Here is a 25903-nt window from a genome sequence, read left to right as displayed (position 1 = left end):
CAATTGATAAGCTCGTTTACTTCCTCGAGCAGCTGTTAATTAAGCATGGGATTTTTCTCGCGTCAGTGGAACAAACGATCGCGGATAATCGCTCCTCCAGGTGAAAGAACCTTCACGGCTCGACTGTGAATAGTGCAACGATGACATTGCGTCGACTAATAAGTCGGTAGCTAATAACTTTTTTAAATGTCGACGAGAAATCACTTTTTTTTTGAGATATCAGAGAGCAAGAGAAAGGGAGAGAGAAAGAAAGAGAGGAGTTTATTAGGCAATGTCTACAAATTTCTTGGAAAAAATTGCAATTGATTGGAACGAGAAAAGAAATTAGAAACTCACGTTTTCTTAACTCTTTTTATCCGAGCTTGTAACGAAAATTTAAGCGACGCGTTTCGAAGGTCTCTGCAACTTATGCGATCGATTGTCGTCCCAAGTAGTGGCGAAATTAAGTGAAAAATAGCATTTTAGTCGGTGCGCGGTAATCTGACCCTCTGACGACTTAAAAAAAAAGGCAAGTAAATTTCGTCTAACTCGAATCGAACTCGAAGTTTTGTTCGAAAAGGTGTCCGCGGCGAGTCACCGTGTTCAATTATCAACGAGGATCCCCTGCGGCCTGTTTTTCCGACACCTTCGCGAACGCTGTCGTTTCTGTAAGTCGTTGATTAACCGCTTCGTTCTCACGGACGCGTAAACACGCGCCGCGCTACCGTTCACGCAGCCCCACAGACGCGTAAACACGCGCCGCGCTACCGTTCACGGAGTTTCACAGACGCGTAAACACGCGCCTACTGATTTGCTCCGTCTGGAGAGACTAAGTTTGTGGTTAGTACTAATTTGTAATTTCATTTAGTGTACGTTTGACTGTTCTGCAAAGATGACCACCATGCGACGATCTAGAAATCGAATTATTAGTGATAGTAGTAGTGAAAGTGAAAGTGCTGTGGAAAGTGATATGACTGACGAGGATGTTCCTTTGTGCGAAAGATGGAAAAATATTTTACGCCAAAGAAAATGGAATATTCCTACTGCTACGCAAAATTTTACGCCACAAGTTTGGAGGTACAGCGATTTACATCACGGTGTGTTACCCCAATCTGGTATATCAGAAGATAGTTCTTTTCTTCAAATCTTCAAATTTTTTTTTTGTGAAGAACTCATAGAGTTAATTGTGAAGGAGACTAATAAATACAGCCGAAAGCAAGGTTTCTCCAGATCTCAGTTTCATGTATCTAGTAATGATTTGCACTGTTTTTTTGCAATTATTATTCATATGAGTATTGTTCGCTTGCCGAAGATGTCCATGTATTGGAATACAAAGGCAATGTATAATTTTGTGTTTATTAGACAAATCATGTCAAAAAAAAAGTTTTTCAATATTTTGCGATTCCTTCATTTCACTAGTGTTGATGCAAATAATAATTAAATTAGAAAGACCGAAAAAATCCAATCCGTCATGGATATTCTTATTTGTCGTTTTCAAATGGCATATCGACCAAGACAGAACATTGTAGTCGACGAAAGTCTGTTATTATGGAAAGGCAGACTTTCTTTCAAGCAATACATTAGCAGCAAACGTGCAAGATTCGGCGTGAAATCATTTATTTTAGCCGAATCAGAGACAGGATATATTTATAATTTGAAATTATATGATGGACGCATATCAAATGAAGGACAGTCCAGATTAGGAAAGTCGGGTTCAATTGTAATGAATTTGTCAAGAAATTTATTAAATGAAGGACGAACCATATACTTAGACAACTGGTATACTTCCCCCGCATTATATGAGGAGTTACATAAATATAAAACACATGCGTGTGGTACCGTTCGAATGAATAGAAGAGGTTTGCCATGCGACGAAAAAATAAAAAAAATAAAAAGTTTGAATAAAGGTGAGCTGACAGTGCGCTATAACAAATTCATGACATTTAGTGCGTGGAAAGATAAAAGAGTGGTAGCGCTTCTCAGCACCGTACATACCCCAGAGTTGGTAGCCACAGATAAAGTTGATAAAAAAACGGGGCAACCCATTAAAAAACCAAACGTAGTGTTAGCTTATAATATGCACATGGGTGCTGTTGATCACACAGATCAAATTTTACATGGCATTGGATCATTTAGGAAAACAATCAAATGGTACAAAAAGTATTTCTTTTATTTATTAGATATTGCTATATGCAATGCACATGCAATTTGGAACTGCCTCCATGTAAACCGAAAAAGTTTGTGCGAAGTGAAAGAAGATTTAATATTGCAGTTACTAAATAACTACAACGATCCAACAGAGAATTTTCATCGGAAAGGAAGGAGGAATCATCTTCATCCATTGCGACTGCAATCTAGATGTTTCTTAAAAAAATTACAGCCAACAAATAAGAAATCTATGCCGATGAGACGGTGTGTATGGTGCAAGCAACAATCGATTCGCAAAGAAACCAGATATCATTGTATCAATTGTGATGTTGCATTATGTGCAGTTCCTTGTTTTGAATTATATCATACAGAGCAATAATAAATTTGAAATATTTTGAAATCAATGTTTATTACTTCTATATACCGTTTCCAAAATTAACACTTTTCCAAATTAAACTCTTTATCTAATACTAGCGTGTTTACGCGTCTGTGGGACTGCGTGAACGCTAGCGCGGCGCGCGTATACGCGTCCGTGAGACTGCGTGAACGCTAGCGCGGCGCGTGTTTACGCGTCTGTGGGACTGCGTGAACGATATCGCGGTGCGTGTATACACGTCCATGAGAATGAACCGGTTAATTGCGGCGCGGTCAATTACTATTCATGTCCGACCATTTTGTGGTCGGATGGCTCGCGAAATCGCGAATAAGATCAAAGAAAAACGTTGAATATACCATTCGACGATATGCAAAGCCGCTGTAATCGTATCTGAATCTGTTACGATACAGGTAACGAGCGCCGGTGACAGGTCGCGATCGAAATGTCATCGTAAATAAATGGTCGGGGCACACATGTAGCTACATAGTCTTCAAAAAGTTCGCTAATTGCCGCTTGTTTTTCAGCTTTAATGCCGGTTAATGGGCGTCGAGTTTTCACATTTCTTTGCAACCGCGCAATCACGCTGTCGTCCATCGTGTTTCTATTTAAATCGGAATCAGCATGAGACGCGACAAATGTAATCGTGTCGTTTTTATGAAAATTACTTCTTATTAATAGTTTTTGCTTTTTAAAAAACGCGCGATGATCGGCGGATTTATTGATCGACTGTTATTTATGCATTTTATGACAATATATATTATTTATATATATATATACTTTATTTATAACTATATATATATATATATTATTTATTTAAAAAAAATATATTTTAACAACGAATTGGTTGAGCAGGAAATTGAGGAGATAATTTGGCTGCATTTTTATTATTTAAAGGGTAAAGACATTTTTCTCTGACTTGCATAGAGTTGGCTCGGACAATTATGATTTTTTAAAGAAACTTTTTTGCTAGAGAAAAATGTTAATTTGGCGTATAATCTGCACTATTATCGAGAAGAAAGGGACACGTTGGATCTGACTACTGTGTCTCGATAAAAAATCGTGTGATCTCACGCGACTAACAATGGCTGTGCTATACGATCTCTCGGAAATAACTCCGTTAATTGATCGATCGATCGATCGATCAATCGATCGATCGATCGATCAATCGATCGATTGTGTAATTAAATCACAAGCGTGCTTTCACTCACCAGCATCGGTATGTTCGGCACGCGCACCATGTCACGCATTGGATCGCCGTTAGACATTTCTGGTATATACTTGATCGTCCTCTTCGGTATATACGAAATCGTTTTGTTCTCGTGCCACGTGACATTTTGATTCTCTAACAGCTCCCTGAAATTAGACGCGCCGGTGTTCAACAACGTGAGAAATTTTATTCCATTGTGTAACGCTGTAAGCAGAGTTAGTCGAACAAGAATTGAGAGTACAGTAAAGTTCTCCCGAATTTTCCATCAGCTTGCGAACAAAAATGGACAATTTGGGAATAGGAGATACGATTATTCGAGCCTTGCGCCTCGTTTTTATAATTGTTAATCGGTGAATAGAAAAATTAACCGGGAGACTCGAAGGATCGTATCTTCTATTTCCAATTCGTCTATTTTTCTCGTTTACGAGGTGAAGCAGAACTTAAACTCGAGCTTGAGCAGAACTTAAACTCGAGCTTGAGCAGAACTTAAACTCGAGCTTGAGCAGAACTTACATTCGAGCTTGAGCAGAACTTAAACTCGAGCTTGAGCAGAACTTAAACTCGAGCTTGAACAGAACTTAAACTCGAGCTTGTGCAGAACTTAAACTCGAACTTGAGCAGAACTTAAACTCGAGCTTGAGCAGAACTTAAACTCGAGCTTGAGCAGAACTTAAATTCGAGCTTGAGCAGAACTTAAACTCGAGCTTGAGCAGAACTCAAACTCGAGCTTGAACAGAACTCAAACTCGAGCTCAAACAGAACTTAAAAACTCGGGCTTGAACAGAAAAGTTTGCACAATTGAATAAATATTAATTAGATACGGCAAACAGTAGACAGTTGTCTAATTTACATCCGAAAGATTGTTAAACAGTTTTGTTAGCGCTCGTTCGGCGCTGTGTTCGGTACTCACTGGTAAACGTAAGGTCCGATCTCTTCGACCTTCATCTTCTCTTCGCCGCTGAAGAACGCCTCCACGTTGGTAATGTTAAATATATAGATTCTTAAGAACACCTCGATGGGGGGTTTCCTCCATAATTCGAAAGCTAGGGAATTCGGTCTCATTTCCAGTTTCTGAAACGACCATATTTTCGCATTAAATATCGGAAAACAATAAAGAATTCACAAGAGAAGCCGTTGGTAGAATCCGCTTCGGAAATTCAACGAACGGTCGTCACTTACGTAATCCAGCACCCATTGCGCAGGGTTGCTTTTGTAGATAATGAAAGCAAGGATCGTGGAAATGACGCCGGAAACGAACAATAGGATGCATCCTGCAACAAAACGACGTGCCAAAATGACGATGATCGAGAGAGACACACGAAAAAAACATGCGACATCGACGAGATTTCCATGTTCCCGCGTCAGCCAGCCTTAGTTGTTATCCGATCTGTCTATCCTTCGATCGGCTTACCGAGAAATCATTTCCTCGGCCGGTTAATTATTCAAACTGCGTCAAATTCAATGATACGACATTCGCAACGGAATCATTATTTATGTAACAAATTGTTAGCCTTAGGTGAACACGTGTCCGTATAGTTTACGCCATTCGTCTCGCTCGCTTATCCAGCGACCCGTTATCGTGCACGAGCTTAAAGGACTATTTGACGCACGTTCGCGATATTCTTTGGAAAAAAATGGATCGGAGAAAAGTATCGCTGCGTAATCGAAACGCAGAACTTTCTAATCGGGAATCGCGGAAGCGATGCAATTATAGCATCGTATTAGTTTATTTTAAGTTATCTGCAGAATAATTGTCTTTCGGACAATATTGTATCTTTATTAGGGGACGTTTTATTTATCATTCGTATATATTGCGAGTATATATTATTTTTAAGAGCAAGTCGTGATACATAGTATAGATATTTATAATTATATTATTATAGTATAGATATTATATACTATTATTATTATAGTATAGATATCTAATAAAAAAATGCAACTGTTCTGTGGACGATTTAAGATATAATAATACTACGCTATATATATATGTATATTTATTATATAAATATGATGTATGATGACTTGCTGTTAAAAGTACTCATTCGAATATTATAAAAACTTGTAATATATACCGACGATAGATGAAATTACTCGTAATGAAAATACAACCACTAGCTCTCATGAAAATACAATTGCTCCTCATGAAAATACAATCATCACCTAATGAAAATACAATTACCAGCTAATGCAAATGCAATTATCCAGTCTCGATTCTAATTAGTCCGACGATTTTCTCCGTACGACAGCGAACGGTTCTTGCCGTCGCGCATGACCGAATTGTTATTCCGTACGCGACGTGTCTGCGTCACGCCGCGGTCGTTTTGCATCCCATATCGTAAAACACCGAGTTAAAAGTTGCAAGTTTTTCTCGGTTTGTTTAGACTACGAAGGTTGCTTAATCGAAGGAAACCAGGAATGTAGTTCGCGCGGGAAGACGCGCTGAGGTCGCGGCATTGCTCTCCGCGATTCTAACTCTCGACGATATATCGTTGTCACTTCGTGGAAACTTCGTACGGCACCTTGACGGGGACCGTTGATCTTGATGAATTCGCAATTAATTATCGTTCAATTGCTGCGCATCGATTACTCTCGCGCGCTCTGTTATTTCGCTTCGTCGATCATATTTCGCTTCGTCGACTCTTTCCAGAGTGCATCCACTCCGCGGACGATCGATCCGCGACTATTTCCATGTTGCGCGATTTCATAGATTCGTCGATATTTCTTCCATTTCTTTTCTTTCTTCTTCATTCGAAATTTTTCACAAGGATCGCGCGAACGCTTCGAGATTCAACGGCGCCGGGGCTTTCGTCGCTGAATCTTCCTGATAATTTTGCAACCAGGATCGATTTCAATAAGCGATAACGTAATTACCGAGAATAGCTAACCTCGCCTAAATCGCAAAAAAATGTTGCAACGCATCGTCGACGCGACCGATACTTTTTTTTATTATTCCTAATTTCATATCGCCGCATGCTGAATATTCAAGCAGACCGGCTACTTCCTCATGCGCGATGCAGGTAATAATGCATTCCCATTATGCCCGTATGATTAGCGTTGTCACGGATCAGGAAAAATGCACCGAACATTCCTCGAATTAACTTGCGCGCATCCGATCACGTGTGTGTTCCATCGACCGATCCGAACGAAACAAGCTTTCGAGCTGTAACGCTCTGCGATCGATCGGACATGTATATACCGGCATAATAGTAACAATGTATATAATGATAATATAATGATAATATTATATATATAATAATATGATAATAATATAATATAATATAATATATAATAATATATAATATAATATATATATATATATATATATATATATATATAACATAATAATATTATATAATAATAATAATATATGTATATGTATATGTACATGATCGATCGATTGAAAGCTTATTTCGTTCGAATCGATCCGATTCGATTCGATACAACATGTATCTGTTCGTGGGCGAAACAAAATGGAAGAGTTTCGAACACGTGAGATGACGAGAAATAGATATCTCAGGAATTCGTGGAACTGCCTCGATCTTAACGAGTTGTCTTTCTTTCATTTTTATTTTCAGTAGAAATTATAGCATTCCAGGGTTATTTTTAGAGATATCCGATATATAGTCCTGTCTCCTTTTTAGAATCCTGCGGCTTTTAATAGCTCTCGGGATATCTGACTCGTCGATTGCACACGCGTGCCAGACTATCCGAAAAAAGTTCTACGGAAATCGTTGCACGTTTTACGATGACCCACCGGACAGTCAACCCCAAAATCGACAAGCAATCGTAACATTCGAACTCGTGAAATTTTGAGAAAGTTTATCGTGAAATGTTTAGGAAATTAATCGTGAAATTTTTAGGGAAACTGTGTCGCTACTCTTTCGGTTTGCTAGCGATTGTATCACACATTTCGCCACGAAGGAGAGAAACTTCACGATACCGAATTTAATTAATTAATTTAATATTGAATTAATGACACCGAGAAAAAGAAAATTTAGAAAGCGAAAATTTACCCTTGGAGATAATTGGTTCAGCCATTTTGTATTCTACGAATCTCGGTAACGTTCAATTCGTTCGATATATTACGATAAAAATGAATGTCAAACGCCTAGTTAAAAATTAGTGTCACCCATATGCGAGTCACGCGGCGCTGAACGTATGAAACTGCATTTCGGCTCGTGCCATTTCCGTTCGGCGACACGTGCCGGTCACTTTCAGCTTAGGAGACAGGTGGGCACGTTGAATTTCAGCATGAACCCGTAATCCGCTAATAGGTCGCAATTTTAAAAGGTTGCCGGAACGTTCCCTTGTCAAACTGCGGTGACACCACGCGCGGATCATTATCATTTCCTTTTTTTTTCTCTCGAGATCGCTGTCGCACCGCCGCACCGCAAGGTTAGCCATGGGAAAGAGAAAGAAAGAAGAAAGAAGTTCGAACAGAGCTATTCAATTACGGTGTCGCCGGAAACGCGTTGATCGACGATCGACCTTGTCGACCACCGGACATACGGTGGCACACGACAGTGACCAGACACCATTTTGAAACGGATCAACTTATTTACGATCGACCCAGCGGACTTGAATTTATTCTTCGGACGTCAGAGCGACCTAATCGGCTATAAAATGACCAAAAAAAATTCGTTTTCAAAACTAGTTGGTTGGAGCGACGAGAGAAAAAGACGATTCAACGACCATGCGTGCTACTTTCCTTATTGTTCGAACCGGTTGCAATGTTTGCGAAATGTTTTACAGTAAATCGATTGGTTTATCGCCTCAAAAAAAACGCGAAGAATCGTCTCGTAAAAATTCCACGGTCGAATTCGAACGGATCGATTCTGTTTCGAAAGTCGCCGGATCGATCGATCGACCGCGTATCGGACGGAAATATTTGCGACAGGCGAATTATGGCGTTTCAATGAGAGGGTAAAAGGTGTCCATAGATCTCAAGGTGTAGACGTTATTGACGGGCGTCACAATCATGCCCTACGAATACACGTGTAATGTGATTCACAGAAACCCGGCTTGCCTTGACTCGAATACCGTCCCGCGGATCCGTGAAATAGCAATTAAGGAAGACCAGTTTGCAAACGAATTCGGTCGATTTTACTGGGCCACCGATGGGCCTCCGGATCGAGAAAAATCGCACCCCCGAGGGTCATCCGTAATGACTGCGGCGTCACGGTTCATCGTTTCTTTCGCTCCGACTTTCATGATCGTTCTTTAATGATCGCGCCAGTCGCGTCTCGCGCGTGTTCGCTCTCTTAAGGACAATCTTTAACAACTGTCTCTCTTCTTTTTTCCCTCCATCCCATCGTTTTCTTCTTTCGCGTGGCCTCTCTCTCTCGAGATCGATCTTCTCGTTCACGCGATTCCCGAGCTCGTTCTGCGACGGACACCGATTATCCACGGAATTATTACTATGCCGCGGCAAATTACGCGCGACCCGGCTGTGTACATAATCAGTCGCGATTAATCTTAACGAATTGGCGCTCGTTTACGATCCCGCCGAGACCGCAGATTTCGCCGAGCCTTTTACGGACTCGTGTTCAATGCCGTTGCATCTGTTATTTAGCGATTCGATGAAACAAATATTACGCAGTCTCGTTGAATCGAACTCTTCTGTTACCGAACTCCGTTCGTGACGATTTCATACGGTTTTCACGGACACCGAAGAAATCGTACGGTCCGCAGATCGTTTCATTAGCTCCGAACAACGCGAAGGATTTTTCGTTCCCGAGCTATTTAGACACTTCAGATGCAGATAAACGTTACGGTAACGCTTCGGTTAAAAAGCAGAATAAATTTATCGATGCTTTTACCAAAATAAGATACAATGAAACATCTGCTTTCACGGTGCTACGGAAATCCAGCGTCGAGAAACGAATTTACTTAATCAATGGTTTTTATACGGCTTCGTCAGAGCGTTCCAATAGCAACAGTAATAAATGCCTATTTACGCACGCATATTTCTATGAAGCAAACAAGCCGTGCAACGGACAGAAAAAAAACTGCAAGAAGTTGATCGAGACGAATCTAATACAAATAACTTAAGCACGACTGGTCGGCTCTAACGACGCGACAGCGTTTATTTATAGAAGCCGAGGTGTCGGTGGCGACGCTTCTGTTTAGTGTTTTTTTTTTTCTTTAACCATTAATTGTTTTACCGTTTGTTCTCCGATTTATTATTCTGTTTACCGGGAAACCGATCGTAATTCTAAACATTATTATACATCGTGTACAGGAGGACGCGTAACGCAACGGTGCCGGAAGACACGCAACGGTTCACGGTCAACCTTTAGCAATTATTTTTCTTTGTAGCATCGAGAACCGAAGTTTTCACGTGTCTCGACGATGCACGAGGAAAAATAAATCAATTCCTCGCGATGGCTCGGCGATTATTGGACGGCAGATTTTCATGCGGAATTCACGATCGCCGGATGGATATGGAGACTGCTAAATTATAGCCGAGGTGTTTTTCTTCTTTATTTTAATAGATTCGGAGCAAAACGCGTCGACGTTTCACGTGTTCGTGTGCGCGACAGCGATAATTAACTACAACAAAGGAATGCGATAATAGGATACTAAACGATCGGAGCCATTAGCAGAGACATTAACGCGTACGTAAATTGCCGAGGCGAAAAATACGTTTCGATTTCATTTCCGGTTTCTTTGGCGGTTCGCGTTCGGAAAATTTGTTTTCTCGCATAAAAGACTCGCGATCCGATCGAAGAGAAATCCTACGATAATCGCTGGACCGCGATTATTTATGCTAAAATACGAGTCGTCCAGCCTGATCGTGTACGAAACGGGAATACATAGAATGCGACGAACGAAGCGAACAATTATCAGATTATTGACATCAGGAAAACGTCAAGCCGGACGTGATCGATGATCGTTAATCGCTATTCAGAATCGGACGTTTGTAGTTCTGCTTTGCGATAATCACGATGCATTAATCATAGACTGATTAATTGGTAAATACAGAAGCGGCAGGAGCTGGCAGCGATAAGTATCTCAATTACGCGTACGATTAGCGGAGCGACGCACGGTTCCGACCAGTCAGCTTTTTTTCCCCCCTTTGTTTTCCTAACGACGTTCGACGATTTCTGTAAATTACAACCGCGTCGGTCGAGGCTTTGCGTCGGTCGCGATCGGAATCCGCGTTTCTTGCGCGATCTCCCGCGTCGCGCATTTCGCCTCTCGCATCTCCGCGTTTTTCTTCGCCTTCGGGTTCTTTTATCGTCGAGTGGCCATCATCCACCTCGGAGGAATAATATTGCGATACGGCGTGCCGGATGTCGACACGCATGGTCTCGTTACAATACGTCGGTGCTCGCTTTACCTTTCAGGCGTTGTCAAGTCGCAACACGTGTTCGCGGGCTGCCGATCGTTTGATCGTTCGACAATGCATCGCGACCGGTCCGATGATCGATCGGCAACGAAACGACGATTATGCTAATCTCATTGTTTCAGATATCATGCGGTTTTTCCTAATCAGAGTCCGCGGGACGACGCCGCCGCCGGACGCTCTTTGTCTCCCGAACGGCGATGTCGCAACAATTGTTCTATTTTGCTTCCGTGTCGCAGATTTAATGTTAATGCGTTTAGATCGCGCGCAGCGAAACACGGTCAGGCGTTTGTACCGTCGAAAATGAATTGCATTTTTGTTTCGGCTTTGCTGCGGTGTAGCTTCTTCTCGGCGAAACGAAACTGTGACCGAGTCGAATGCACCGATCAAATTGTCAATTTTGAATAGAAATTGGCCAACTTTGACCGACGGTAACTACGCGAGAAATCACCGTAGAACGATGACTCTTTTTTTAAATTGTAGCTAGAAACTTCCACTTTAAGATAGTTTCTCTGGATTTCAGGTTCGATGCACCCACGTTACTGCAACCCTTTCAATGCGAGGCCTGTTTGTCACATAGAAAATCGCCAAGTTCGACGAAACGTAAGGACTTTGTGAAATTTTTCTCGAAGACGCCGTTCACGGTCGAACAAAGTTCGATCCTTCCTCTTTAATTTAAAAAAAAAGAAACGTGGCTGCGATTTTTTTTCGCGAAGTTACAGCACCTCGAAGTGACCCTTGCATTTTCGGCACGAGATCGGAGCTTGCGTTAACAGGGTTACTTCGAAGTGCTGTAACTTGGCGAAAAAAAATCGCAAGCTCGTTCCTTTTTTTTTAAATTAAAGAGAAAGGATCGAACTTTGTTCGACCGCGAACGGCGTCTTCGAGAAAAATTTTACGAAGTCCGTGCGTTTCGTCGAACTTGGCGATTTTCTATGCGACAAACTATTCGCATTAAAAAGGTTGCAGTGACGTGGCTGCATCGAGCCTGAAATCCAGAAACACTATCTTAAAGCAGAGGTTTCGAGCTTCAATTTCAAGGTGTTCAGTCTTAAAATTCTCGATCCAGTGATCGCTGTACCACATCCGATGCTTGTACCGTTTTCCATTTATTCATTGTTCTTGGAAATACGCGAGGTCCGTAGACCGTAACAACGATTTCTATTGGTCGCGGCGATTCCGGCGAAGCCTCGTTGCCTCGACGGTAAAATGAGGATGCCGTGGGAAATGGAAACGACCACGGGGAAAAACTGTAATTAGCAGCGGGGACAAATGCCGTTTACTGTTTCAGTGTCGTCACACAAAGCAAACGATGACCGCGCGGTCCGTTCGTATAATATATTCAAATTCGAAAACTGTTTAAACTGGCCGGGGATGCTGAAGAACGTCTGCCGGATGAGATCTGTGTACACTGAATTCTCCCTAATTGATGCTCAGATCGCGTGTCGAAAATAGGCAATTTCGGAAGAGGAGATGAGCTCTCGAGAGACGTCTCGTTTTTTTTCAGTTGCCGATTGTCGAGAATTATAAAAACGAGGTGCAAAGCTCGAATAATCCTCCTCCTCCCAAAAATTGTCCATTTTTGTGTACAATCTGACCATGGTCTTCCTAGAAACTTGGGACAAACCTGGCTAGAATTTTCTCGTTAAAGTATAGGTATATACTTCCGCGATTCGAATGATCTGTTCAAACAGCATTGTTAAACATCGCGTTACTTCACGTCGTGCTTGGCGCGCTTGACGCGGCGCTGCTGATACATTTATGTATATATCTTCTTCAACGAAAACGACGCTGGGAAATCGGACTTCCCGATGTTGAACATACGTTACGAATTCATCGGACTCGCATTATCTCTTCGGAAATTGTTGACACTTCTCGCTCGAACGTTTATTGTGATAAAAATAGTAGTAGGATAGTAGTATACAGTATATGTATAGTATATAGATTATAGTAGCATATAGTATATAGATTATAGCAGTATATAGTATATAGATTATAGCAGTATATAGTATATAGATTATAGCAGTATAGTATATAGTATATAATATATAGATTATAGCTATAAATTGTCAACAACGATAGAAACGAGCGGCGAGGCTCGAGCAATCGTATCTCCTCTCCCCCGATTGTCCACTTTCCTGCGCAATCTGAGCGCGAATTAGGGAGAAATTACTGTACAACGTGTTTCCGAATTGCGATCGTTGTTCGCAGAAGAATCTATCGGGACAGAAAGAAATGTTGTTTGGCTGATCGAAGGAGGTTCTGCATCGCAACGGCGCGGAGAAACATTGTCGCGGAGACGGGAGGATAATTGAACGCGTGAAATGCGAAGCGAATGGTAATGATTGCCGTGTAATTTGTCGTGAAACCAGCGGTGCAAACAAGTTCGCAATATGTAAATGTCGCTTGTGCGTTACGTCTGAATCGAAGAAGCGGACGTATACGACGCTGTATAAAATCAATTTGGACGTATTTATTGGACGGCCCTCGGATACGAACAAGTGTAAATTCGAGAGGTGCGTGGCTCGTAAAACAGTTCTGATTCATGATTACACGCGGGGATTACTTAAGCACGCGAGCGCGCTATCGGGTTCGTAAATCATGCGAACAGTGTATTGCTGCTCGTTTTACGAAGTTCAGCTTCATCGGGACAGTATATTACACCTGGCTTCGGGATTGTTACTTATTTAGCGTTCATTGTTCCCTCGACGAATGTCCAGTATCCTGACGAGATTATTTCTTTTATTTAGATTCGCGTTCCTCTCTCTCTCCCTCTACGCGAATAACTTAACAATCTTTGATAATCCTAGAACAGTTTAATAGAGACTAGCGATTGCGTAGACGAAACGGAAACAGTCTCTGTAAAAATCGCAAGAAACAGGAATTGAGTAACAATTGATTTCTCTTTGAAGAAAGAAATTCTGAATAGCTTCAATAAAAATGATAACTCTGCCAGATAATAAGACCGCGAACGGAGCCTCGCAGAGAAGATTAAGTAATACAATGACAGTGCTTGTGCAATGAAACGGCAATAATGTAGTAATGTTTTATGTTTCAACTGAGGGTAAAGTATGCGATCGAGCATTATATTGGCCAGATAACGAGCCGATAGCGAGTCGTGGAATTCGAATCGCGTGGCTGAAAGTGCATGTTTATCTGCGAAGAACCGACGGGTGATTTCTTTATTGAGCCGGCCGGTCGCGAGAAAAAAGGAGAACTGCATCGCAATGCACAACGTGTCGCACCGAATACGATAAACCGGGGTCACGCACTCGTGTATAATTGGTCGGCAATTTGCTGGTAATCGTTTCGCGACGAGATCAGACGGCTGTTGAAGTCAAGATCAGGAAGTCGCACACATCCGACTTCCTTCGCATCGCACGTGGTCGGCCGAGCACGTTTTTCGAAGGTTCTTACGCAACGCTGTCGCTCGATTAACGATGTTACAGTTGCGGTCGTAAATAGATCTCGGATTTTATGCACTTTTCACTGAAATGACCGGGTTAAATTTATTGATCGATCAAATTGTAGGGTAGACTAATTTTGGAGAGAAATTGGCCAACTTCGACCGACGATAACTTCGCGAGAAATCATCGTAGAACGATGACTCTTTTTTTAAATTATAGCTAGAAACTTCCACTTTAAGATAGTTTCTCTGGATTTCACGTTCGATGCACCCACGTTACTGCAACCCTTTCAATGCGAGGCCTGTTTGTCACATAGAAAATCGCCAAGTTCGACGAAACGTAAGGACTTTGTGAAATTTTTCTCGAAGACGCCGTTCACGGTCGAACAAAGTTCGATCCTTCCTCTTTAATTTAAAAAAAAAGAAACGTGGCTGCGATTTTTTTTCGCGAAGTTACAGCACCTCGAAGTGACCCTTGCATTTTCGGCACCAGATCGGAGCTTGCATTAACGGGGTTACTTCGAGATGCTGTAACTTCGCGAAAAAAAATCGCAGGCTCGTTTCTTTTTTTTTAAATTAACGGGAAAGGATCGAACTTTGTTCGACCGTGAGCGGCGTCTCCGAGAAAAATTTTACAAAGTCCGTGCGTTTCGTCGAACTTGGCGATTTTCTATGCGACAAACATGGCCTCGCATTGGAAGGGTTGCAGTGACACGAGTGCATCGAACCTGAAATCCAGAAACGCTGTCTTAAAGCAGAGGTTTCGAGCTTCGATTTCAAAGTGTTCAGTCTTAACTTCCTTGGTCTGTGCTACTATATTTACACGCATAACCGGCGGTGCTCGATGGCCGAGACCTTTAATCGGTTACGACAGCTTCCACGGGCGGCTTGTTTGCGACCGAAAGTATGTTAATAAGCAATGTAACCGGCCAGCAAACTCTAGGATTCCTCATGGAGGTGTTGAGACTCCGAATTTTGCTTCGCGAAAATATGTAGCAGGTTTCGGTTACGAAACCAGTTTCGATAATTCCGCTGTTATCGGATCCATTCGGGACGAGAGCCGAGGATCTGGGAGGAACCGGTACCAATTAAAAAATTTATTGCTACCAATGCCCCTCGGATGGCCTTCGGTGCACGACCTCGCCGAAATTTGATGTTCATCATCGTGAATCATAATTCACAGACAATTCGGATTCACGAATCTCGCTGGAAATTTTTTCGGAAACGCTTACCGGAGAAATCAGTTCCGTCGATCCTTAATTTATTCTAGGAAGAACGAGAAAACCTGTCTGCGGACTGCATTATTAATTAGGGCTATCCGTCGACTACGTATTTATTCAAATTTATTAAGGTTTCCGTTTAGAATGATCGAGCTTGAGATTCATTTCCATCGTGATACTCGTGTGAAACTCGATTCAGCACTCGCAGTAAATTCTCCCTAATTTTTCTTCGGCTTGTAAACGAAGATGGACAATTCCGGAGGAGAAGATACGATTATTCGATCCTTGCACCTCGTTTTTTATACAATTGTCGACAAAATCGGCAACCATAAAAATTCGTCGCGAGGCTCGAACGATCGTGTCTCCTCTTCCCGAATTGTCCATATTTGCGCACAATTTGAAGGAAAATTAGGGAGAACTGACTGAATAGCCACGTAGTCGCGACAAATCTAAAACAAAATTACAACGCTAAATAATCCAAAGTGGTCGAACGAACGAAGCAATGGTTAAAACGTTGCAGCGAGCGTATTCAGGAATCTGGAAGATCAATTGGACAATTTATTTATAGTGTCGGGGGTTATCTGTAGGTTGATTCGTTTCTAAAGCGGAATAAGAAGCTCGTGTCGCCGATAGAGAGTTTTCATGTAAAGGAATCGAATTATGAGTGAAACGAAGGATGCGAGCAATTATACGTGACTAGTTCCGTCGAGCGGCTAATTAGTTGCGAGCGGATGTTCGCGGAAAAAGGTGACAAAACGGATGATCATGATCCCGACGATGGCCGAACGGCCAGCACCGTCACGAGGCCCCCACGATTATGGTTGCGGCATACGCGTAGGAATGATCGATGCGTGTTTACCTATCCCGCGGAGCTTGCGCTTTTCTTTTTCGCCGGCGTGTCGCGCATTCGATATGATTTTTTTATTTGGGGCGCGATTTACATGGTTTTGTAATTCAAATTCCGTAGTGCGCCGTAGGGAAACGGCCAGCGTAATTATTTTCTATAAAAAAACGTTCTCTCCTCTTAACGGTTCCGTCATCCCAAACAACCTGTCAGGCTGATTGACGTTACACATTTCTGCATGTTGCGCCGCGTTCGTGCCGGCGTGAATGCACCGGAGGATTGCACCAGAAGATCGCACCTTGATTCCTCGGATGACATCCCCTCGCTTCCGCCGTTCGTCGTCGTCGTCGTCGTCGTCGCCGTCGCGAAATTAGTTATCGTTCTTCGAGAATTACGTGGAAACGCGGCGTACTGCGGAAACGGAAACGCCGAGAGAGGCGTGTCGGTCGTGTCGCTTCTACAAACAATGCGGTCGGTGTTAATGCGTTAAGCGTGTCGATTGGCAGTCCATTATTTTATTATCTTCCCGATGCCGCGAGTTCTTCGCCTCGCGGACATTCGCGGGGCAGTAATCGGAGCTCGATAATTAACCAAGCGAAATCTCGTTAGAATGTGTATACGTTACACGCGCGTGTACAGGATGTCCGAAAATGATGATACCTGCGGGAAACGAGGGGTTTCTAAGGTCATTTGAAGTCACTTTTTCCTCGGCGAAAATATAATCCCAAAATTATGGTATATATATATGTATAGAATACGCCCTGTATATATACATGTAGCAGGCAGCGATCTTGACCGCCTATTCGGTTTTTACGTGAGCCTTTCCTTGTAGCATCGACTCGTTCTGGTTTATACCGAGGTTGCCGGGGATTCCCAAGGCAATTTCCAGTCAGCCCTTTTACTTTTCTCGTTTTGCTCCAACAAGATCTCTGACCGGTACAGGTTTGGACTAAATCTTCGTGGTCGCGAGTGCCGAAGCAACCTTGCGGCCGAAGTTTGATCCTTCTTAGGTTAAAGCAGATCGAATGATAGCTCTTGATCGGAGTATTCATTTCAAATGAATCAATTCAAATGATTTAATCCGATAGAATGAATTCTGTAGAATGAATTCAAGTGATTCAGGCTAAATTCAAATGAATAAATTCAAATGATTCAAAGGGACCAGTTGAACTCATTAAATTCGAAGGGACCAGTTGAACTCATCAAATTCGAAGGGACCAGTTGAACTCGTCAAATTCGAAGGGGCCAGTTCAACTCACTAAAATTCGAAAGGACAAGTTCGAAAGCTTGAATTCGAAAGAACCGGTTCAAACGATCCAATCGAAACGGATGCTTTCTGCGAATCTGTGAAATTGAGTTGTCGCACGTTGAACTAGCGAATCATGGGCAACAATCGCGACAATGATGATTACTCACTCTTGAAGTGTTGCAACGGGATTGCGAATTTCATGGTTGCGGGCTGATTTGTTTGACGGACTCGCTGCGATTCTCGTTTCTCGTCTCCTTGCCGGCAAGATCCTGTAACAGAGAAGTACAGAGAATGATGGATCAACTCGAATCTGGTCGGATTTCCTTTTCAATCGAACGGCTCTACTTAAATAGACTACCCTCGCAAGATCGCGGCCGTGCAATCGAGAGAAAAAGATTAACAAATCGTTAATTTGAACTTGAATATTCGACGTCTCAAAGACTTTTGCCGACACACGAGCCAGCGATCGAGGCTGTCTCGATTGGTTGAAACGTTGAAACCTTCTCGAGGCTTTTCTCAGTCTTCGAGTGCAATTTTATGTTCGCGGGTGAACGCTGCTTTCGTTAATGGACCTTTGAAATTAAATCTCGTTAAATCTCGTTCGTAATTTCATCCATCGATTTCTCGCAGGGTGCTGTTTAAGGTACGCCTTTCAAGAAACGCGTTAATTTGTTGGTCGAATATCTTAACGAAGCATGCGAGCATTTCAATTAATTGTTCGAAGCTGGATAGAGCGAAATTACAGTATTTGTACACTAATTATACTCGAGTGGGAAAACTCGTTCCGTTCGTTGGCACGATCAATTTATATAGAAATCTTCAAATATCGAAAGCTTACTGCACCCGCATACATTCATTAATTTACATGTTCTTACGTCTTCTTTACGTCTTCTTTACGTCTTCTTTACTTTTGCTCGAACAGCTTGAAAATGATTCGTTTCTAAGCGAAAACTGGTAAGCCAGTTTGAATAACGATGTTGTGAAACCGACGGTGTAAAACGATGGTGTAAAACGACGGTGTCAAGCCGCGTTGTAATCCTTGAATAGCGAGATCGATTGAAATTGTATGCAGTTCGCCGGTGTAAGTAGAATGAGCCAGTAGCGAGCAGACCGATTAGTCAGTCTTGTTCAATGCGTATGTCTCCCCGTTCCCCCCATGCTTCATGCTTCGTTCTAGTCTCTTACACGGAGCTACTACATTCTTTCGTTTTCGTTGGAAATAACGTCATCGAGATTTGATAATGTGACAAACATTCGACTTCAACAAACCATCGGCGGTATACCGTTCGAAGTTGCGATATTTTTAAAGTTTTTGCGACGTGCCAGTGAACGTGTTGTTAATGCTAATTCGTAATTCAGTCTGATCAATTTCAGTGACCGACGCGACGACCAGCTTCAAGAACAACGCATGAATTTATAGACGATTTTATAGAAGCGAGAAATCGAATAGGATAAGGATATTAGCGGCAGACTTAGCAGAGGTAAATCAGGATGATTCTTGGAAATAATTTTCTCGTGCTACGCGGCTTATAAGAACTAATTGTTGCGTGAACGATTGATCTGTATTTTATCTTGAGAACAGAGTGAATTAATCTACTATTTTATAAGAATTTATATGTGTATATATATACAGGTTGTCCCAAAATTATGGTACTTCCGGGAAATGAGAGGGTCCCGCGAGCTCTCATTTGAAGTAACTTTTTACGAGCTCATTAACGAAAAACGATGACCAACGAGAGGCGAGCTTCGTAGGCGCGAGGTCGACAAGTTTTTAGAACTTGTATAGAATTTCATAGAAATTCTATGAAATTCTATGGAATTTTTAATGAACTGGTACACAATTTTTATAGAACTGGTTTATAGGACTTGCGTAATTTTTATAGGAACTATTCGCATTTTTATAGGACTTATGTAATTTTTATAAGATCTATCTGCATTTTTATAGAGCTTCTATACATTTTCACAGAATTTGTATAGAATTAAATGGCAAAAAAAAGGACAAATCACCTTGACAAAACCAGTCACCGGCGGTAAAAAGATCGGAATTTAAATGAATATGTATTTTGTTATTTAATAACTTGACCAAATCGAACGTGACTTAATACTTTCACATTTCACCAGTTCGTTTCTGTCGCCGATTGCATAATTATCCTTCGCCCACTTATATATATAAGTGGGCGAAGGATATAATAATTTATAATATATTCGTTTCGAATGACGAATTGATTAAATTCATTCATTTATAAATTCAGAAAACTGTGCTACGTCCGGATGTTTATGAATCTCAAAGATCAGTGATCTCGCCGACGAGAAATGCGACGACAGCTTCTCATGATCCCCGACATCTAGACAGCGGATTCTATTTATTTGTAAGAAAATATGCATATGTAATCGATGCAGATCACTTTTTACTTTCCATCAACATCCGTAAATAATCATCGATGTGAACGATCTCACGGCGATCGCGGTGTCATCCTGTCGAACACGATCGCGCGTTTTTTCACGGCTGCGAATATTTGTACGCGTCTAATACGCGTGTACCGTGGAAGACAAAAAAAACTGTCGTGTTTGCTCGCGTCGGGAAAGAAAAAAACGCGCAAACAGACAGTGTCAAACTGTGATCCGTGAGAGATTGATCACACGAAACTCTTCCACGAACTCTGACGACGAGAACGAACCTTCGTCGACGAAAAGCTGTTCTCGTTCTTTCTCTTAGACACCTGAACGGAACGGAACGGAACGGAACGCGACGTGACATTTTCAAACAAAATTATATTATATTATTAACAATATCTAATTATTACAGTGTCTCTCGAAATAATTCATCGAAACGTGGCACGCACGAAAACACGATCGAACGAAGAGTTTTACCGTCGATTCGATAAAAAAAATCGACGCGTCCACGTATCGCGATATTATTTAACAGCTGCCTTTTCTTGCGACTTTCAATAGAGCCGGCGGGGGCACTTGTTAACGAACTTTTTAACCCGGTAGTAAATCATAATCCGTGAACCAATTACGTTAATGGCGTCGTGTGACAGCGCGATTACGTTTCTAATTGCTTGTCCGTCGACGACGAAAAAATTGACTGAGTCACAAAGAGTTACGCTGTTCTATTTATTAGATGTAAATCCGGTCTTGTGTACAACGAAAATGCAAATCTCGAACAACTTTGTGTCCGCCCGTGGTCGTCGTTAAACATCGTACGTACGTACGTACGAATCGACGTTGTCCGTTTCATCTCGAATTCGAACTCGGTTGCTTCGCGAAATGATACGCTCTCGGAGCATTCCGTTTGGCTCGTCTGCGCTTTCGTACGCAATTTTGCCCATCCTCCATTAACGTTTGCAATCAGCTCGGTGAAAGCGTTAATTCGCTCTCGGGATGATGACTATGTTCAAATTGTCGCGTTCACGCGGTTCGGTTTCGACACATACAATTTTAATGCGAATTCTATGGTGAACCGTTGTTTAGGCGAACGGGGAGATAAGGATAGGAGGTCGGGCGCGCGCGTTTCATTCTTTTAGAATCTAGAAGATCTTCTTCGAGATGGATCTTCGAGATGGATCCGATTCACTTGGATTTCGTACGGTATTAAATTATAGTAGCTAGTGCAATAATGACGCGAAACGAGACATTTGTCGACTTTCTTTAAAGAAAAAAGATCAAAATGAAACGATCTCGTTCACTGGCATAACGCAATGTTATAGCGTTTTTCCAGTAAATACAGATTATCGTAAGATATATTTATCTGACGATATATTCATAAAGGAAAGAAATATACATTAATAACAATATATAAAAGAATGCTAAAGGAACGATAAAAAAATACTGAAAGAACGCTAACAGAAATATTGAAAGAACTCTAAGAAAATAGCAAAGGTATACAAACAGAACCCTAAGAGAGCGGTAAAAGGACACAAAAAGATCGCTGAAATATCGCTAAAAATAGCGCTAAGAGAACGGTTAAAAGGACCGCTAAGAGATCGCGGTGTGTACATTGGTCGATTTCGGAATAGCGTCCGCTGTTATTCCGCGTTTAACTCCGAAACGTCGAAAAACGAGCGTCAAGTTTACCGAAGTCATTAGTCAGTGAATTTGCATAGCAATCGAAGCGGTTCCTCCCGGTTCGGTCACATTTTTTCGGTCCCCGATCCCGGTTTCTGGGAACCGTCACGGATCATTTTTATTTTCTGTTTCCCTCCGGATGCAGCGATGCGGCGTCGTATATGACTCACGTCGCGAGGATGCACTAACGTTTCGCGTTAATGTAGATCTTCGTCGCGGACGTGTTAGCGAGACAAATTTACAATGTTAAACAGCGGCCCCCCGCCACCGTTTGTCGCGGCAAAAGCGTAACGAAACGGTGCTCGCTAAGCAACTTCGGGAGAACCTTTATATCGCTCCGATGAATTATTTATTTATCGCGTCGAAGATCCGCGGCGGTCTCACCTGTGAACCAATAAAAGGATCTGCGACTATATGGGCGCGCGTTATTGGTCACGGCGCGGCCGTGCTCGCGATGGAAGCGGGCAAGATGGCGGTAAAAATTTCGTATATGTATAGAAGGTAGATTGTTCGTTCACCGACTCGATTCGCGTCGCGTGGAAACCGTGGAAACCGTGGAACTGGTTTCGATTGCCGGCGATTTTCCGTCGTCGCGGAAAATTATTCTCCATTAATTATTGCTCCGACGATAATCCTACTGCTTCTGGCAACGATGATTCAAGCATTCAGCCGCGTTATAGATCCTTTAAGCGCGTCGATTATGTTCGTAACGTTCGCGAATCGAAATGATCGCGCCAGTCGATGGTTGCACAAACTACTGGAGGATAAATTGCTGATTCGTGCATGCGACTAAAAATTGAAAATAGATTTTTATTCGCTGTTCAACCCTTCGGGGATTACATCTGCACGGTGTAGACGTTCCGACGGTGTTTCGAAATCGCACGGATCAGTAGCAGCTATTCGTATTATTGCGTAAAGGTAACGATAATACATTTGTTCGGATCTTTAGATGGGTAAATTCTTCGTAAACATGTGCAAATTGTACAGCTCGGAAGCTGTAATGTTAACGAAAATGAAAGGTAGCTGCGACAGGTATCGAGAGAGAGGCCAAATAGCCGACGAATTACGGGAGCATCCGCTAACATTCTGCAACGTCGGTTGTATATATATGTGTGAGAAGAAATTAACAATCATCCACACAAGTGGGATCATTTCCGGAATCTGTGCGGAATTTGTTTACTTTCGACTCGAGTGGCTAAAAATAAATAGTGTTTTCATCGGTCCCAGAAAAACGCTCGCTTGAAACGGATGTCATTCGGTATATCGTTAAAATATTCTTCGGCGTATAATTTAATCAGGCGGATGTTCGACACTCGTTTTTGCTAGACGGCAGCGATACAGCCCTTCGTCGAATGATACGTTCATTTTAGCATCGTTTGAGACGGGAAACAGCGATTTAACGGAAACGATTACCGAGAATGTTCGCATCTTGAAGATCGAAAGATCACGACGTTTTCGAGCTGCCTCGGTTGCTTCCTATTTTTGCCGGTTGAATTACAGTATTCCAGCGTCACCGTTGGCATATAATAAAAAGGAGGCTGTCGCTTTGCGAGGATCTAGCAAAAATTGGCGCGTGTACAGCCAAAGTAGCCGGGATTGCGGGTACCGAGGAGTAGTCACGCACCGACTTGCCGGGAGACTTCAACGCCTGGATAAGCAGTCACCGCGCTGGGAAGCGTTCGCGCGAATCGCGCGACCATTACAGCAAATCGTATCCGACGATTAACGCGTTAAGTGCCGAATATCAACTCGAGAAGTTTGCGTAATATCAAAATTATTTAATCGACGAGACTGAAAGTAGAAGGTGAAAATTTTCCGTAGGAAATATCAGTTCAAAAAGCTAATTAAAAATTAGTGTCACCCATACGTGACTCGTGCGCCACCGAACGTATCAAACAACACATTTCGACGAATTATTACTGAGATATATCGAACGAACGTGCAGATTTTTTGCGGAGTAAAAATCGACAGTGATACCGATCATATTTTCGAATCGTTTAAACGTTTTCTAAAAAGTCCATAAAATTCGCAGTCCGATTATAGCTTTTAATTCAGCTTAATTTTTCTTCTAATCCTGCGTCGTTTCCAGTCGAATTATCCAAATCTGTTTTTACCAATAATACGAATGATATATCGCGTTCCCGAGATCGTTAAATTCTTGGCCGACGAAACGCGAGCTCTCGCGTTCGCGCGGATTTTTACGGGTGGACGCGAGACACGCATCCGACGCCAAACAATAAAGCAACTTACACGCGCCGAACACGGTATCTTGTCGTCGTTGTTATTATGCGAGCATGTTGCATCTGCATCGCCGATGTAAATCGGTTCCTAAACAGAAAGAAAGCGGCGTGCAACGCGGAAGCGGCGCGTGACACGCGTGTCTAACAGCCGGCGCAACAACAACGACAACAACAACGAGGATGCAAAAATTTTCCGCGATCTTTTTACTGCCACCCCGCCTTCGCGAAGTCGCGCGATTCTTCTTGCCGCGGAGAGGAAAAAAAGTTGTTTTAATCGATCGCCGTGCAGGAAAACGAGCCGTTTAATCGAATTCCAGCCGAGATGTTTCAGGCTAAAACTGCGGTAAAGTCTGTTTAATGCAGCTTAAACTCTGAGAGTTTTCAACGCGATTCAAATTCCGAAGGTCTTTATAATGCGGTTCAAACTCTGAAAGTCTTTGATTCAGTCGAAGTTACTCGGTCAAAATTCAGAAAGTCTTTAACAGGTAAAATACTGAAAGTCTTTATTAACAGGTTAAACACTGAAAGAGTCTTGAACAATTCAAATACCGAAAGACTTCTTTAACGATTCAAACCTCGCTAGACTATTCTAAAAAGCCCAGTTCAATCGATTTGCACGGGCGCGGGACGCGCACGGATTTCCGAGAAGCGTTTATTCGAACATTCCCGAGATTCTCGAAAAACTGGAAAATCGCTGGAACGATTTCGTCGATCCGCAACCGAGTAGAACAGCGGCACGAGACTCGAACGATCGATCGATCGCGAGAACGATCGTTCCGATCCCGAAGAACGCGACGAACGAAGATGTTTGGCAACTTACCGGAAGGCTATTTCAGCTAGTTAAAGTATCGTTCGAAATGGAAACACTCGAGTCGATCCTCCGATGACACTTCTCGAACGGTCAACAACACTTTTTCACACTGTCATCGTGTTTCTCGCGGCTCGAAGTGTCTCTCTGTTCGTTCGTCGCGGATGCGAAACGTCGACGATCGGTGCCGGGATCTCTGAAGTAGTCGGGAATCCGCGGTGGCCACGAGCCCACGGTTCGCTTATATCGTTCGCTGACTACGCACACTCTCTCTCTCTCCCTTAATCTTGTTATTAGTGAGCCGAGTCTTGTGTTCACTCTGTTTTATACCAGCTTCTGGCCGCAACCCCCCATACCGAAGCCGGCCGAGTGACAACGTCCAACAGTTTTCTTCTCGCTCCAACCGCCGGCTAACGTGCAGATAGAGTGCATGACGCGATCCGGAATCGCTGGCGATCGTCGTCGCGACGCGACGCGATCCACGCAGTTTTTCCATCGGAAAATCGAAATTCGATGTTTGATCGGGATAAACGCGATCCCGATGTGCAAACGGTCCCCTTAGGTGCAGCAGATTCTCCGTAATCGACGCTCGGATCGTACACAAAAATTGGCAATTTGGGGAGAGGCAGATACGATCGTTGCTCGAGCCTTGCGGCTCGTTTATATAGTTACCGATTGTCGAGGTTATTTATTAAGCTTGACCGCACCAGAAACCCCAAAAATTTCATAGAATTCAATTAAATAAAAATTACGAAGCAAACTTATATGGCATCGATTACTTCTCCAGCGATCGTGCCTCTTGCAAATCTGAATAAAATTAAGCAATCGTTTTTTAATTTTTAGAAATTAGAAGTTTTCCCCGTTCGGTCATCGGTCGACTGAATTTAAAACGGGGAGATCTCTCAATTCGGTTGGCTAAGTTTTAAGATTTCCGTTTGGAATTATCGAGGTTGAGGTTTCTTTTCGTCGCGATACTTGTGCGAGACTTGATTCGGTATTCACGGTAAATT

General features: G+C 42.5%; 1 protein-coding gene and 1 long non-coding RNA gene across 2 annotated transcripts in view; one reads left to right on the top strand and one right to left on the bottom strand.

Annotated features, from left to right (window-relative positions):
• LOC117227610 (scavenger receptor class B member 1) overlaps nucleotides 1-25202 on the bottom strand; it is a 38871-nt gene extending 13669 nt beyond the window's left edge. Inside the window, exons 1-5 of the mRNA XM_033483009.2 lie at nucleotides 24906-25202; nucleotides 17945-18046; nucleotides 4890-4981; nucleotides 4621-4781; nucleotides 3712-3856 (exon numbers count right to left, since the gene is read on the bottom strand). Of these exons, the coding sequence (XP_033338900.2) occupies nucleotides 3712-3856; nucleotides 4621-4781; nucleotides 4890-4981; nucleotides 17945-17978 (432 nt within the window). The 5' untranslated portion in view covers nucleotides 17979-18046; nucleotides 24906-25202. The remainder of the gene's footprint in view (nucleotides 1-3711; nucleotides 3857-4620; nucleotides 4782-4889; nucleotides 4982-17944; nucleotides 18047-24905) is intronic.
• Nucleotides 1427-2527, top strand: LOC143259571 (uncharacterized). Its single transcript, XR_013033576.1, has 2 exons — nucleotides 1427-2130; nucleotides 2252-2527. It is a non-coding gene; the product is annotated as an uncharacterized LOC143259571 (long non-coding RNA).
• Nucleotides 25203-25903: the final 701 nt, after the last annotated feature.

The sequence above is a fragment of the Megalopta genalis genome, chromosome 5 (assembly GCF_051020955.1).
Source record: "Megalopta genalis isolate 19385.01 chromosome 5, iyMegGena1_principal, whole genome shotgun sequence".
NCBI classification, from domain to species: Eukaryota; Metazoa; Arthropoda; class Insecta; order Hymenoptera; family Halictidae; genus Megalopta; species Megalopta genalis.
This window is presented reverse-complemented; position numbering and strand designations above follow the sequence as displayed.